Source organism: Pteropus vampyrus, unplaced genomic scaffold (assembly GCF_000151845.1).
Source record: "Pteropus vampyrus isolate Shadow unplaced genomic scaffold, Pvam_2.0 Scaffold171, whole genome shotgun sequence".
Classification (NCBI taxonomy): domain Eukaryota; kingdom Metazoa; phylum Chordata; class Mammalia; order Chiroptera; family Pteropodidae; genus Pteropus; species Pteropus vampyrus.
Genome location: NW_011888952.1, coordinates 664,756 through 681,208, shown reverse-complemented (window position 1 = coordinate 681,208; position 16,453 = coordinate 664,756). Strand labels below are relative to the sequence as shown.

The 16,453-nt window shown below is 39.8% G+C and overlaps 1 protein-coding gene across 2 annotated transcripts in view; it reads left to right on the top strand.

Annotated features, from left to right (window-relative positions):
• MKRN2 (makorin ring finger protein 2) overlaps positions 1-16,453 on the top strand; it is a 36,194-nt gene that overhangs the window by 18,223 nt on the left and 1,518 nt on the right. Inside the window, exons 2-7 of one of the 2 annotated variants that reach the window (XM_011370545.2) lie at positions 2,375-2,503; positions 3,562-3,743; positions 4,814-5,118; positions 6,379-6,593; positions 8,263-8,373; positions 16,194-16,338. In XM_011370545.2, the coding sequence (XP_011368847.1) occupies positions 2,375-2,503; positions 3,562-3,743; positions 4,814-5,118; positions 6,379-6,593; positions 8,263-8,373; positions 16,194-16,338 (1,087 nt within the window). The remainder of the gene's footprint in view (positions 1-2,374; positions 2,504-3,561; positions 3,744-4,813; positions 5,119-6,378; positions 6,594-8,262; positions 8,374-16,193; positions 16,339-16,453) is intronic. The other variant, XM_023536908.1, reaches the window with a different exon arrangement.

The window sequence follows — 16,453 nt, the reverse complement described above, 5'->3', positions numbered from 1 at the left end:
AATAGCCATTTTTAAATTCCTTGTCTGCTGATTCCATCATCTGTCATTTCTGTTATTGACTAATTTTTTTTCTTCTGGTTGTGGGTCCATTTGCCTGCTTTTCGTCATGTCTGATAATTTTTTATTTTTGAGCATTTGAATTTTATTGTCTTCTTTCAAAGAGTGCTAAAGTGTTTTGGCTGACAATAATTATTTCCTATCAGTTTGATCCTTTCAAAGTTTGTTTTTGAGCTTTATTAGAATGTGTCTAAAATACTCATTACTTTAGAACTTATCTACTCTTAATACCAAGGCATGTCCCTCTAGAGTCTCTTTACCGTTGGCTCTGACTATTCAACCAGGTCTTTCTAATCTGGACAGAATAAGAATGCCTTCCAGTTATTCCTTCAGGGCCAGAATTGGACATCTCAGTGGACACTAGCATGTGTGTGAGTTTGCGTGTTTGTGTGTAATTTACTTTTTTTTTTTTTTTTTTGGTGCTACAGTATCTTATTTGATCTTCACCACAACCCCGGAAAGTAGGCAGTGTAATTTTTGTTTTATAGATAAAGGTAATGATGCCCAGAGAAGTTGGTTTTGTGACTTGCTCGTAGATGGCAGGACTGGATCTTGGACCCAGGTCTCCTTGACTCCACTACACCATATCCTATAAGCTCTATGTGAAAGAGAGAGCAGTTTTTCAAAGAGTATTTTCTCACTTATGAGGCTCATGTTTTACATGTGTAACATATCTCAAATCAAGAAGATATATCTTAAATAGAGATTTAAGGGATCATTTTTCTTCCAGAAAAACTGTCATTGAATTAGTTGTGGTGCATCTAAAATCACTGTCTTACCAGTGGAACAGAATTGAGAGTCCAGAAGTAAATCTATATTTACATGAGCAAATAATTTTCGACAAAAAAGCCAAAAACATACAGTGGAGAAAGGAAAGCCTCTTCAGTAAATGGTGCTGGGAAAACTGGAAAGCCACCTGCAAAAGAATGAAAGTAGACTGTTGTCTATCACCACACACCAAAATTAACTCAAAACGGATTAAGGACCTGAATATAAGACCTGAAACAATAAAATGCGTAGAAGAAAACGTAGGAACTAAACTCAAGGACCTTGGACTAAAAGAGGATTTTATGAATTTGAACTCAAAAGCAAGGGAAGTAAAAGCTAAAATAAATGAATGGGACTCCATCAAACTAAAAAGCTTTTGCTCAGCAAAAGAAATTGTCAACAAGGTAAAGAGATAACCATCCGAATGGGAAAATATATTTGCAAGCAACACCTCCAATAAGGGCCTAATATCCAAAATATACAAAGAACTCATGCAACTCAATAATAACAAAAAAACAAACGATCCAATCAAAAAATGGGCAGAGGACCTGAACAGACACTTCTCCCTAGAGGACATACAAATAGCCAACAAATATTTGAAAAGATGCTCACCTGTTAGAATAGCTATAATCAACAGGACACGTAATAACAAATGTTGGAGAGGATATGGAGAAATAGGAACACTTATACACTGCTGGTGGGACTGCAAATTGGTACAGCCACTATGGAGAACAGTATGGAGGTTCCTCAAAAAACTGAGAATTGATCTACCATATGATCCAGCAATCCCTCTACTGGGTATTTACCCCAAAGACTTGAAAACCCATATCCAAAAAGATATTTGCACACCAATGTTCACAGCAGCATTATTCACAGTGGCCAGGACATGGAAGCAACCAAAGCATCCTACGATAGATGATTGGCTAAAGAAGCTGTGGTACATATATACAATGGAATATTACTCAGCCATAAGAAGAGATGAAATACTGCCATTTGCAACAACATAGATGGACCTCTAGATAATCATGCTAAACGAAATAAGCCAGACAGAAAAAATTGGAAATCACATGATATCACTTATATGTGGGTTATAAACCTAAAAGCAGCAAATGAACAGGACAAACAGAGACTCATGGACATGGACAATAGACTAGTGGTTACCAGAGGGTAGGGGATGGGAGGAGGGTAGAGGTAGATGGGATAAAGGGGGTCAAATATGTGGTGACAGAAAGAAATCTAACTATGAGAGGTGAACACACAGTGTAAATATATATATGCCTTACTGTTAAAGTGTACAGATGAAACTTAATTGGATTTTGTTAACCAATGTCACCATAAAAAATTAATTAAAAATAAATAAAAGCGTAATAATAAAAAATAAATAAAATCACTGTCTTAGAATCATGAAAATATGTATATCTCCAGTGTTTGATAGAGCCTTGATACAAAAATATGCATAATAGTATTTGTATGCTAGGTTAAAAAATATGTTGACTTTATAAAAGAAAGTATACTCCTTAAAGTTTTATGCTTCTTTTTGTCTCTTCAGGTATTTTATGCATGGTGTGTGTCGGGAAGGAAACCAATGCCTGTTTTCACATGACTTGGCAAACAGCAAGCCATCCACCATCTGCAAATACTATCAGAAGGGCTGTTGCGCCTATGGAACTCGTTGCAGGCAAGAACCCTGAAACTTCCCCCAACTGTTATACTGAGTTTAATACTATCAGGGATTCAGATCCTTCATTTGGAACATGGGTCTTGCTGAGGGGAAAATTTAAATTTAAAAGTACTATGACAACATTATAAAAAGTATAGTAAATAATTTTGAAACCTCAATTTTAATACCCTAAAAATAATTTTAATTTTCAAAATCACTTTTAAGGCCTTATTCTTGTGAGTTTCTTTTAAATTATAATTGCACTCATAGTATGTATAAGATTTTATATCTTGCTTTTTTCCCCCCACTGAACATGTCATAACCTTTTTCCTGTGCTGCTACTTTATCTCCTAATTGTAATTTTATGTTTCGTAATGTTAACAGACCATCATTTTATTAACTTTTTCTACATTTAAGTGGCTTCCAGTTTTTTTGCTGTGAGTACCCCTGCACTGAACATTTAAGTGCATGGAGTCTTCCTTTTTTCCTCTGACATCTGTAGGCAACTTGTATAACTTCTAAACAGGGAAATATTCCAAAAACCTGTTCCTGTCCTTTTGTAGTGAAGAGCTGCTCTGTTCTCTGGGCTGCAAAGCTCCCTCCAGTTCTTCCTCTGGCTACCTGGTAGATGATGGAAGTTGGCTGACCTTGCCCTCCCCCTGCCAGTGGGTACCCCAGAGAGACCGCCCAGGAAAGGCCGGTTTCCAGATGTGAAATTCGCCATCATTAACATTGTATGAACTCCTGCCCAAAACACTAGTTTGGGAGTCAGGAGATTTGAGTTCAACATATGTCTGAAATTTTCAGGGTCTCATTGTGTTATCTGGGGCAGTATGTCTGTCCCACGTAAGTCCTACAAGGACACTTAAGTGTGATAGACTACAATGTACCACTCACTCTGAATTGCCAGGCAGTTTTTAACTGATAAGCCTTTTATCAGTTAAAATATGGGAAAAGATCGTTTCATTTTCTGCCTCCACAAATGGAGTAGAAGGAAGGACAATCCACGTCTGGGCAGTGTGGGAGTCATGTGATTGTAGTGTGTCCGTAACGCATGTGCTGTGTGTTTTGTTTAGATATGATCACACGAGGCCCCCTGCTGCGGCTGGTGGTGCTATGGGCACTGTGCCCCACAGTGTGCCCTCCCCAAGTTTCCACAGTCCTCACCCTCCTTCCGACCTTACTGCATCTATTGTGAAAACTAACTTACACGAGCCTGGGAAACGTGAAAAGAGAACATTGGTACTTAGAGACCGAAGTGAGTGAGCAGAATCCTTTTGTTGCCTCTTTTTGAAAAGCAGTCTTGCTTGTTCTTGATGTTCCTTTCTGGCCTTCACTGCTAACTTAATACCCCTCCAGGCCGTCTGAATGTAGAGACACCAGATCTGTCCTGAGAATAGGCTTTAGATAATACATTTAACCTTATGTCCAAGACTGAGCTGGCAAAATATAAACAGTGACTTTTTTTGTCGACATGCAACTTCTGTCTCTGCACAAAGTGGTTGCCCGGTTCTGAGAAGCCTCAAGCTGTTCATTTCAAAACTATATATTTTGATAAAGAACGTGTATCAATCACTATTTCACTTTAGGTCAATTTATAGCCTTAGTTCTTGTGCTGAGACAGTGGCGTTTTAGGTTGCACCGTTGGTAATAGAATAGTGTGTTGGGGTTTGGGGAATGGTCTGTACTCTGGAACGGGGTTTGGGGAGTGGTCTGTACTCTGGAATGGGGTTTGGGGAAGAAGAAAGCTACAAATCATAAAAGTCGTTTTTATTGGCTAGTTCTCAGCAGGTGAAGGAATTTTTATTTTAGTTCTCAGAATCGTGCAGCATAAGATAGGCAAATTCCATGATAGATAACTTTACTGGTGTGAAGGAAACCACTGTATTTTATTGACCTCATTCTAAATTCCCTTTGACTTTTACATCTATCTATTTATTATCTATTTATTTTCTTTCTTTCTGTCAATCTGTCTACTTACCTACCTGAAAAGTATAATACATTTTTTTAGTGTTAACTGGTCCAAATGTTGACATTTCCATACTTGCCATTTTTAAATAACAACTTTAGTGTTCTTCTGTATAAATATATTCCCTGTGTTGCCAATTATGTTTTTTGGATTTTAATTATGATTATAAGTAATGTCACTGTGAACATTTTATATTACTCTTTTTATTTTTCCCTCTTGGCCTGTTTTTTCCTATATGACCCCAAGAGTGAAATTCCCAAGGTCAAAGTTGCTTTACCTGTTAGGTTTTGACTAATACTGCTTACCAGAATGGTTGGGCCAGTTTTCATTTGTGTGTATGCTCTGTGTTTTGTATTAAGATCTTTCTGGCATGGCTGAAGAAAAGGCTTCCCCAACTGTGGTGAATAATCCAGGAAGTGGCAGTGACCTTCAGAGTAGCCCAGAAATGAAGCCACATTCCTACCTAGATGCAATCAGGAGTGGCCTTGATGACTTAGAAGCCAGCAGCTCCTACAGCAGTGAGCAGCAGCTATGCCCCTATGCAGCCGCCGGAGAGTGCCGATTTGAGGATGCTTGTGTCTACTTGCATGGAGAAGTGTGTGAAATCTGTAGGTTACGAGTCTTGCACCCCTTTGACCCAGAACAAAGAAAAGCTCATGAAAAGGTAAAGTTGCAAGCCTTTGTATGAACTCGTTTTTAGAAATTTGAAATGCACTATGTGACAAAATTGTTGGTATTTCTGTAAGCATCTTTCTGCCAATGATATCTACATTATGTTCGTTAAATATTTGTACCTTATTTTCAAGTCCTTTTTCCTATTGTTATTTCGCCAATTTTTGATTATTTAGAATAAAGAAAAATGGAAGAGACATCAGAAACATAAAGCTATGCAAAGTTCAAATAATAAATCTAGCACAGGAGCATGGTTTGTGTGTGTCTGTCACACATAGGCTTTTTCCCTCGCTAGGTTTATATATCATTGTGGCTACAATCCAGGCAGGCTGAGTTCTGGACAATTTGAGAGTCCAAGTCATGGAATCTGAGAAGCCAAGTGTTGAAGGGACCTTCCAGGTCATTAGGTCCCCAGTGTTTAGGAGCACTGCCTCACACTGGTCTTAGTGCTTCGTACTGGACTCTGAAGGTGAGTAAGAGAGAAAGGGAGGAGTCCACAGCAGTAGCATTTGAGTGGATGAGGAGGAGGTCACGGTATGTGGGGGTTGAGTCTGCCACCCTCCACTGTCTTCCATGGGGGTGTTCAGGTGAGTGCAGAGTTAGAACTTTCCTCTTCACCCAGATGGATCAGGGTCTTTGTGCTGTGCTTGTTGATTTATCTCATATCCGTGTCCATTGTGAGCTCCCAAGGTCTAGGTCTTCATACTCTTTTCATTGACTCCAATGCCTGATATACAGTGCTGTACATGAGAAGTATTCAGTACCTGCTTACTGAATACTTCATATGAATTCATTACATAATTTGTCCTCTTGAGAAGAAGTGGTACTGCTTGCGTAACTCTAACTCTATACTACCCGCTGATATTTCAAGTTAAGGATTATTTGGCATTTTTGGTATTGGTGCAGTTCAGAGTAGAGAAAGCTGGTGCCCAGAGGAGCCAAGGGACCAGGTCCCAGTCCTTCTGAACTCTGTGATCCCACAGCAGTTCCCACAGAGTTATCTTCTGGGAACTCTGGTCTCTGCTCTAAATTGGAGGTGACCATATTATGCTAGGAAAGCAAGGGGCTGGGCCAGTGATGGTTTGAAGTCCTTTTTGTGATCCAAGAGAGCTTTGTGTCCTGAATCCAGGGATTGCTGGGCCCTGACTTAAAGCAGCCACATCCTGGTGTTCTTTCCTGATCTTGGTTTTGGCAGTGTGGCTGGCAGCTCCAGAACCTAAAAAAGTTTCCTTCCTCCCTCTCTGTACTTCAGATCTGCATGTCGACATTCGAACACGAGATGGAGAAGGCCTTTGCCTTCCAGGCAAGTCAGGACAAAGTGTGCAGTATCTGCATGGAAGTGATCCTTGAGAAGGCATCCGCTTCTGAGAGGAGATTTGGAATTCTCTCCAACTGCAATCACACATACTGCTTGTCCTGCATCCGACAGTGGAGGTGTGCCAAGCAGTTCGAGAACCCAATCATTAAGTAAGTACAGCATGACTCTTAGCTGCAGAAGCGAGGGGAAAAGTTTGATTGGGGACCTTCCGTCCACTCTTAAGCCTTCCTTTGTCTTCAGAGGGGTTTTGGTACAGAGGATAACTGGTGAGTCCTGGCCCCTGGGTGTGTGAACTTGGGCCCCACTACTGTGCTGAGCCCAAGTGCCTTTTCTTTTGAAATTTTTTGAAATTCTTTTTATTGTTGAGAAAACAGTTCCTGCCAAGCTCTCAGGGTATTGAGGGGCACTCAGCAGGGATCATCTCTGTGAGGTGTTAATGGCGTTGGCCTGTTTGACTCCAGCACTCACAGTTATTAATTGTCTGCCCTTAGGCCAATTGCCTATTGACCTTTTTAAGCTTCATTTTTTTCCATATGTAAAATAGGATTATTTGAGGATTAAATGAAATAATGTGTGTAAAACACTTCATGTAATGTCCAGTACATAGGATATGCTCCATGAAGCCAACACAGGATTCTTAACATTCTGCAGTGGACCAGTGTGGGGAGGAAGAGCTAACTTATTGAGAAGTTACTGCATGCTATGTACTATTTCAGAAACGTCACATACATTAATGTATAATTCTGTCAGAGACCCTATGATCATCGTTCTCATTTTACAGATGAGGAAACTGAGGTATGGTAAGCTCGAGTAACTTGCCTAAAGTCACTCATTTGTGTGATAAAATACCAGCTTTATTGAGATAAAAGTTTACAATTCAGTGATTTTTAGTATATTCACCGAGTTGTACAACTATTACAATTTAATTTTAGAACACTTTCATCATCTCAAAAAGAAACCTCTGTTTGCAGTGCCCATTCCTCCCTCCTTCCAACCCCTGGCAACCACTAATTTACTTTCTGTCCTGTGGATTTGTCTATTCTAGACATTTCGTATAAGTGGAATCGTCCACTATTAGGCCTTTTTGTGTCTGGCTGAATCTTCCACTTAACATGATATTTTTGGAGTTCAACCATGTTATAGCATGTGCCAGTACTTCACTCCTTTTTTTCATAGCCAAATAATATTGCATTGTCTGGATAGCTACATTTTGTTTACGTATTCATCAGTTAACAGACATTGCATTGTTTCCATCTTTTGGTTATTATGACTAGTGCTGCTGTGAATATTTGTGTACAAGTTTTTGTGTGGACATGTTTTTATTTTTCTTGGGCAGATAACTAAGAGTGGAGTTTGTTGGGTCATATGGTAATTCTATGTTAAATGTTTTCAGAAACTGCCAAAGTCTTTTCCAAAGTGGCTGAAACATTTTACATTTCCACCAGCAATGTATGAGGATTCCATTTTCTCCACATACTCATTGACACTTGTTATTGTCTTTATTTCTCACTTTAGCCATTCTAGTAGGTGTGAAGTGATATCTTATTGTGGCTTTAATTGCATTTCTCTGATAACTAATGATATCGTGCATCTTTTCCTGTGATTTTTTGGCCATTTTGGAGAATTGCCTACTCAAATCCTTTGTCCATTTTAAAATTAGGTAGTCTTTTTATTGTTGAGAAAACATGTTTTTAACAGTAAATAAGTTTGGTTAGGAAATACCTGGAGTGGTTATGCATTTGAGCAAGAGGTTAGTGGTGGAGTATGCACTGAATTTGTAACTTAATCTCTTCCATACTAACCCGATTCTTATTTCAGGTCTTGTCCAGAATGCCGAGTGATATCAGAGTTTGTAATTCCAAGTGTGTATTGGGTAGAAGATCAGAATAAAAAGAACGAGTTGATTGAAGCTTTCAAACAGGGAATGGGGTAAGTTTGTTGGGTTCAAGCATGATCCTGGTGCCTGCCTAGGTTCTTGTTTCGTCTTTGTCATTGCCTGCAGAGCCTGCCCTTCTCTCCCAAGAATGTGGTCTTGGTCTGTGGCCACTCAGAGTCTCTTCCTTCTCTGAGGCATCATGCTGGGCTTTGGAGATGCAGAGATCAGCAAAGCTGTGGTGTAGTGGACTTGTTTAGTTTCTAAACAAAGTGATACCCCCTTGAAATCCTGTTTCTGGTGTTGAAGTCGACTTGTCATCTGTAATCATTCATTTATTCAATAGAATCAATTAAAGATTTATGTATTAGGCCTTTTCTAGTTGCTAGGGATACAGCACGAAACAAATCAGACAAAAATCCCAGCCCTCACGCAGCTCACATTCTAGCGAAGGAAAATAAGAATAAAAAATAAGGAAAATATATATTAGATGATGATTAGAGCTGAGGAATGAAATGTACCCAGGAATGGGCGACAGGACGTGAGGTGGTTGCAGTTTTAATGTGGGAGACCAGAGAATGCCTCACTGAGGTGATGTTTGAGCAAAGACCTACAGGAGGTGAGACAGCAAGCCAAGTTGACATGAATAAGAACATTCGAGATGGAGGGGACAGTCACTGCGAAGACTGAGGCTGAAGTACGTCTATCTTGTTCAAAGAACAGTAGGGAGTGGCTGGATGAGAGGAGCAAATTGGAGAGAATACTGGAGACAAGAGACGAGGTACTGAGGCAGGGCAAGGAGCAAATTGTGTGGGGCTTTGTAGGTTACTGGATGGGCTAGGCTTTTTTTCTGGATGAGATGAACAGCTATCCTAGGAGTTTTGATCAGAGGAGTGACATGAACTGATCAATATTCTAAAAGGGTCACTGCCTGATCCAGTGAAAACATATTGAAAGAGGAGGCAAAGGTGGAAATAGGGAGACCAGTTAGGCTATTGCAATAATCCAGATAAGATATGACAGTGGCTTGGACCAGCGTAGCAGGTATGGAGGTGGTGAGAAGTGATCGGATGCTGAATCTGTTTAAAAGAATTGCTGATGCATTGGATATAATGTGGCTGTGAGAGTGAAGAGGTGAGAATTCAAATTTCACTTCCAGCATTACTACTTTCCATTTCTTTGCTGCACTTCTATCTTTGTTGGCCAGTTTCTTTTCAGTTATCCGTTTTCGTAAAATGTCATGTGAGTTTATCACTGGGAAACAAGGAGGCAACACATCTATACATTTTGCTGTCTGTAAACTGAGTAACAAAGGTATAGTGACCAGTTACCAACAGACTTTGGAAGAAAGTTACATGATTGGTCACTGACCATGTTGCACATTTGTTATTTATATAGTGATTTGAACTGAAGAGCTATCAGCAGCATTCATATTAATGTATTGTGTTAATTGAAATTTGAACCATGTTGAAAGACAAGTGTTATTTAATTAAACCCTGGTGGATTTGTTTCCGAGGACTGCTGTAACAAATTACTACAAACTAGGTGGCTTAGAATAGAAATTCTCCTACAGTTCTGGAGCCTGGAAGTCCAAAATCAAGGCAGGGTTGTCTCCTCCTGGAAGCTCTTTGGGGAAATTTGTTCCATGCCTCTCTACTAGACTCTAGTGGCTGCTGGCAGTTTTTGGCATTCCTTCGCAGGTGGCAGCATAACACCTTTCTCTGCCTTTAACTTCTCCTTTCTTTCTCCTCCTCCTGTCTTTTGTAAGTGCAAGTGTCATTGGTTTTAGGACCCTCCCATTAATCCAGAGTAATCTTGAGATCTTTAACTACATCTGCAAAGATGATTTTTCCAGAAAATGGTCACATTCACTCGTATCAGAGCTTAGGATTTTGGCAGATCTTGAAGGCCACTACTATTCGACTCATTGTATGTGGTGTCTTAGTCCATTCTGGCTGCTATAACAAAATGCCACAGACTGGGTGACTTATAAACAACAGAAATTTATTTTTCACAGTTCTGAAGGCTGGGAAGCCCAAGCAAGATCAAGGTGCCAACACAATTGGGTTCTGATGAGGACCCACTTCCTGCTTCGTAGCTAGGTGCCTTCTCACTATGACCTTACATGGTGGATGGAAGTGGGCAACAGAGCTCTCCGGGGTCTCTTATAAGAACACTAATCTCATTCTTGAGGGCTTCACACTCTTGACTTAATCACCTTCTAAAGGTCCCACCTTTTACTCCCATCATGTCAGGCATTAGGATTTCAACATGAAGTTTAGCGAGCTACAAACATTCAAACCATAGCACATGGTAACTGAAATTAATGCAGATCAGAACTGTACAAAGCAGGGACTGCCTGTTTACCATTTTGATACCTATGGTGTTTCCAGCTGCTAGCTATCCTGAATAATTTTTAGAGTTCCATTTTAACTGATAGCTTTTTAGTTTATCTTTTTTTAATGGTTTTTCTTGGGCCTACAATATACTCTTAATTTTTTTCAGTCAGAATTCATATTCCTACTGTCTTACATAATATGCAGTTATCTCATTACCATCTTTTATACTAGATACAGTGTATATATACTTTAGAACCCCCACAGGGTGGTAATGTAATTTTTTAAAATTTCAGCATTATTGGGGTATAATTGACCAAAAAAAACTTAAGATATTTAAAGTGTACATCATAGAGATTAGATATATGTTGTGAAAAGATTCCCCCCATTTGGTTAATTAACACATCACCTCACTTATCTTTTTTTGATGAGAGCATTTTAGTTCTACTCTGATAGAAAATATCAATTATGTAGTAGTGTTATCAACTATAATCACCATGTTTTACATTATATCCTCAGGCCTTGTTTGTCTGAGTTAAAAGCTTATTATCCCCTGTTTTATGGTTTCAGGTCTCATGTTCAAGTTTTTAATCCATTTTGAGTTGATTTTTGTGTATGGTGTAAGAAAGTGGTTTGATTTTATTTTGCATGTGGCTGTCCAGTTTTCCCAACACCATTTATTGGGGAGACTTTTTTTCGCCATTGTATATTCTTGGCTCTTTTGTCATAGATTGATTGATTGTATATGTGTGGGTTTATTTCTGAGCTCTGTTCTGTTCCATTGATCTATGTGTCTGTTTTTATGCTACTACTACTGTACTATTTAATGTAGCTTTGTAGTACAGCTTGAAACCAGGAAGTTTGATGCCTCCAACTTTGTTCTTGTGTCTCAAGGTTGCTTTGGATATTTGGAGTCTTTTGTGATTCCATACAAATTTTAGAATTGATTGTTCTATTTCTATGAAAAGTGCCATTAGAATTTTGATCGGGATTGCACTGAATCAGTAAATTGCTTTGGATAGTAATATGGACAGTTTAACATTCTTCTAATCTTTGAGAACATGGTATCATTCCATTTAGTTGTGTCTCTGATTTATTTCATCATTGTCTTACAGTTTTCAGTCTACAGGTCTTTCACCTGAGCTAAATTTATTTCTAGGTGTTTCTTTTTGATGCAATTATAAATGGGATTATTTTAATTTCTCTCATAGTTCATTGTTAGTGTATAGAAAGGCAAGTGATACTTGTAGATTATGTACCCTGAAACTTTACTATTATAATGTATGGATGTAATATTTTATATACATATTAGGTAATAGGACTTTTTGCCTTTAAAAACTTGTGTATTTTTCAGAGGAAAAAAAAATTTACTATTTCCAGTGCCTGTTGTTTGGTATAAAATTCCTTCCAACTGGTATAATTTCTCTTCAGCCTCAAGAACTGCTTTTAATGTTTTATTGAGCTGCTGGTGATGATTTTTTTCTATTAGAAATAGCTTTTCATTCTTAAAGGATATTTTCATTGAATATGTTGGTCTGATCAGTTCTGTTTCCATCTTTGCCTCCTCTTTCAATTAATAGAATTCTAGTTTAATAGTAGAATTCTAGTTTAATAGTTTCTTTTAGCTCTTTGCAAATGTTGTTGCACTATAATCAGGCTGCCTACCAGCCATTCCCTGTTTCTTCCATCTTCCCCAGCCTCTGGCAACCACTTTTCTACTATGTTTCTGTGAATTTGACTTTTTTTTTTAGATTCCACATATGAGTGATACCATACAGTATTTGTCTTTCTCTGGCTTATTCCACTTAGCATAACGTTCACAGGGTCGATCCATCTTGTCGCAAAATGAAAGGATTTCCTTTTTCGTGGCTGAATATTACATTATATACATATACACCACATCGTCTGTATCCATTTATCTGTTGACAGACATGTTGGTTATTTCCATATCTTGGCTATTATGAATAATGCTATGATGAACATGAGAGTGCAGATATCTCTTCTAACAAGTGTGAGGTGATATCTCATTGTGATTTTGATTTGCATTTCCCTGAGAGTGAAGTTGAGCACCTTTTCATGAACCTATTAGACATTTGTATGACTTCTTTGGGAAAATGTCTGTGTTCACTTCCTCTGCCCATTTTAAAATGGATTGTTGCTATTATTGTTGTTGAGTTGTATGTATTCTTTATGTATTTTGGATATTAACCCCTTATCGGGTACATAATTTGCAAAATTGTCTCCCATTCAGTAGATTGCCTGTTGATGGTTTCCTTTGCTGTGCAGAAGCTTTTAGTTTGAGGTAATCTCACTTGTTTATTTTTGCTTTTAGTGTCAAATCCAAAAAGATTGCCAAGACCAGTGTCTAGGAGCTTATTACCCACTGTAGTTTTTGATTAGAAGGCAGTGGTGATTCAAATTGTAATATGTCATTTTTCTGGGGTGGTTTCAATATTTTCTCTTGGGTTTCAGTAGTTTGATATTTTGCCTAGGAATGGTTTTCTTCATATCGTACTGCTTGGTTTTCTCTGAATCCGTAAGTTTATGTCATTCACCAAATTCAGGGAATTTTTGGTCTACCTTTTTTTTTTCTCTCTCGTAGGACTCTTAATTACATGTGATAAACTTTTGGATATTTTGTTCCACAGGTCTTGGGCTCTGTTCATGTCTTTTCATTCTTTTTTCCCTCTCTGTTCATTATTTTGAACACATTTATAGTAGCTACTTTGAAATCCTTGTCATCTTGAAGTTGGTCTCTGGTCATATTTTCCTGATTCTTCATAAGTTGAGTCATTTTGGATTGTAGCATAGACATTGTAAATGTTACCTTTTAGAGATTCTGGTTTCTGTTAGGTTCCTCTAGAAAGGGTTGATGTTTTTGTCTTAATGGGCAGATACATAGTTTAGACTCAGAACTCTTGGGCAGCAGTTCAAATCTCAGTTCAGTTATTTTATCCTTAGCTGAGTTGCCTTTTATCCTTAGCTGAGTTGCCTTGAGCCTGCCTCATTGATGTGTGGGTCAGGGGTTAGGTGGATCAGAGATTTCGAAGGAGTTAATGCACAGTATTTGGAGTGCCCCCTTCAGGCCCCTTTCTTTGTGGGATTGCTGCCTCACTTTCCAGTGGCTGATTTCTTCCAACTATCTTTGGTCCTTCAGGCCAGAAAGCCTGGATTTTTCCACTGCAATTTTAGCCACTCTACATAGACACCTGGCTTTGGTCCACTCTAGGCTGAAAGCTATTTTTTCTGAAAAGATAACTCACCTCTTGCCATTCCATTCCTCCAGTTGTCTAATCTCTTGAACAATCCTCCTACTGCTGTTCATTCTCCAGTACCTCCAATATTCTTTAAAAAAACGAATATTTTTTAAAGAATATTCGTTTCTAGTTATTTGCAGGAGGATTGGTTCTGGTAGACGCTTACTAAAAGCAGATCTCTTTATGTTACCTTTTTTAATGGTTCCCTTAAGCTGCATATCAATTATTTACTAAAGGCTTGGTATGTTCCTGTTTTACTATTTTTCCCTTGTGTTATCAAGTGTCCACCAGAGGGCAGGAGTGGCAAGGCAGAGGGATCCAGCCTGTAGGAAGGAACTCTGCTAGCATTGTCTAAAAATTCTCATTATTATTGTTTGGGTCTTTCCTGGCTCTAGTCTCCATTGATGGCTGTTTTTTTAATGCATTCCACAAACATTTACTGAGCACCGCTACGGGCCAGGGACCTTCAAGCTAAGCACCAGTGGAGGCTATAGAATAGAGATTAGTAAGATAATTTCATGGGAAATTGCAAAAAGACAATTATGATACAGGTTTCCTGGCAACAGATGCATGAGAGGCCCAAGCCAGATATCACAACAGAGAAAGCACTTGGATCCACCTGCGTGGGAGTGTTGGGGAACGCCATGAAGCATGATTAGCTTCTCCATGTGTGTTGGAGGTTGTAGGTGGGTGAATAGAATGACATGGGTGCAGGATGGTACAAATTTTGTGTTTAGGGAACAGGGGGAGTGGTCACTGGGGTTGAAAGAGGTGGTATATAGAAGGAAGTGGCAGGACTTACAACCATAGGGGTAGATGGACTAGAGTCAAGTCTAAGAGAACAAAACAGGTGGCCCACTGTTTGGAGACACTCTCTGTGGAAGTGTGAAGAGGTTGGAACCTGCTGAGAAGGGAGGCCAATTAAGAAATGTCTGTGACAGGCAGGCAGCAGAGGATGGCATCCCTATCAGTTTCAGCAGTGTGGGATCGGAAAGGACAGGTTTATTTCGGGGGTGCTCTGTAAGGCTTTTGTTCTTGGTGACCAGTTAAGGCTGGGAGAAAAAAAAAGAACAATTTTGGGGGAAGGGACCAGAGAATAATTTTTTGAACCTGATGAGTTTATTAAAGCCAGTGTCTGGCAGACTCTGGTAAGAACTCACTACTTGAGCAGTCATTTGAAAGCCTTCTCAGGCTCTTGGGATCACGGGAACCATGGAAGGTGCCTGGTCCATACACCTGTTTGAATCCACTCCCCAGCTACCTGTGCTGGAATCAGACCTGGTGGGAGTAGCACCCAGGCAAGCAAGGCAGCTCCTTCCCTCTGCGGACAGTTGTTAGGGAGCTTTCTTTGTGCTGCTCTGAGGTCTGTCTCCGAGACCTTCACCACTATTTCCTGCCATCCCCTTGTTTGAGGAACACTGGATTCAAGGAGTCCCCCTTTCTTGTCATCTGCCAACACCACGCCCCAGCTGTCCTGGCAGTAGCCCCACCCTCTGCAGCGATTTAGCTTTCTTTCTGCTGCAGCGTCCCTTCCTCAGCACTCTCAGGTGGCCCTCTGGGTTTTTGGGCATCTCTTCTTCAACTTGGGATTTTTGAAAATTTCATTTGAGCAAGAAGAAACAGGAATTTTCTGGTTGTGATTTCCTCAGGAGCACGGGTTCTTAACATAGAGGTCTGTGGGTATAGGTCGGAGAAAAAAAATTTAATTTTTGAAACCTATATTTTGTAGACCTATGTTTGATTTTATGCATTTAAAAGCTGTTCTGGGGCGGGGTCTATGGCACATAGTTAAGAACCCCTGCTCTAGAGGGTGGAGACCAAGGAAAATTGGAATGAGACCTGTAACTTTAGGCAGCTGCTAAAAGTCACAGCTTTCCCTGTGATTCCTAAGTCAGGGCTGTGGTCATCTTGACATCATTGCCAGCCAGGAGGAAGGGAAATGTGCCTGGGTGGAGGCAAGTAGCCCAGCTTCAGCTTCAGAACATTGACATTGGAGCCCGTGACAGCTGGCCCAAAGGAGCAATCAAGCCTGCGTTCCTTGTGGTCATTTTGGAGCACTGCAGTCTCAAAAGTCCTCATACAGGTTATGATCTTTGTGAGGCCACACGTCACAGTGGGAACATTATCCAGCTTGGAAATCAACATCCCAACCTCTGTGCCTCACTCTCCCTACCTCTAATGTGAGGTCGACTTAATTCTGGCATCATAGGCAGGGATGGAGGAAGGCAGTGGTTCATCTGTACCCTGGATTCGCCCACCATCTTTTTTCTTTCTGCTTTTCAGAAAAAAAGCTTGCAAATACTTTGAGCAAGGTAAGGGGACCTGCCCATTTGGAAGCAAATGTCTTTACCGCCATGCTTACCCAGATGGGCGGCTAGCAGAGCCTGAGAAACCTCGGAAACAGCTCAGTTCTGAAGGCACCGTAAGGGTAAGGACTTTGCCATGTCTTGCACAGGACACTTACCAGTGGGCATTTCCAGATTCTGTTCTTGGCCCTTTCTCTAATAGCTTTGGCAGCCAGAAATGGGGTAGGCAAAAGAAAA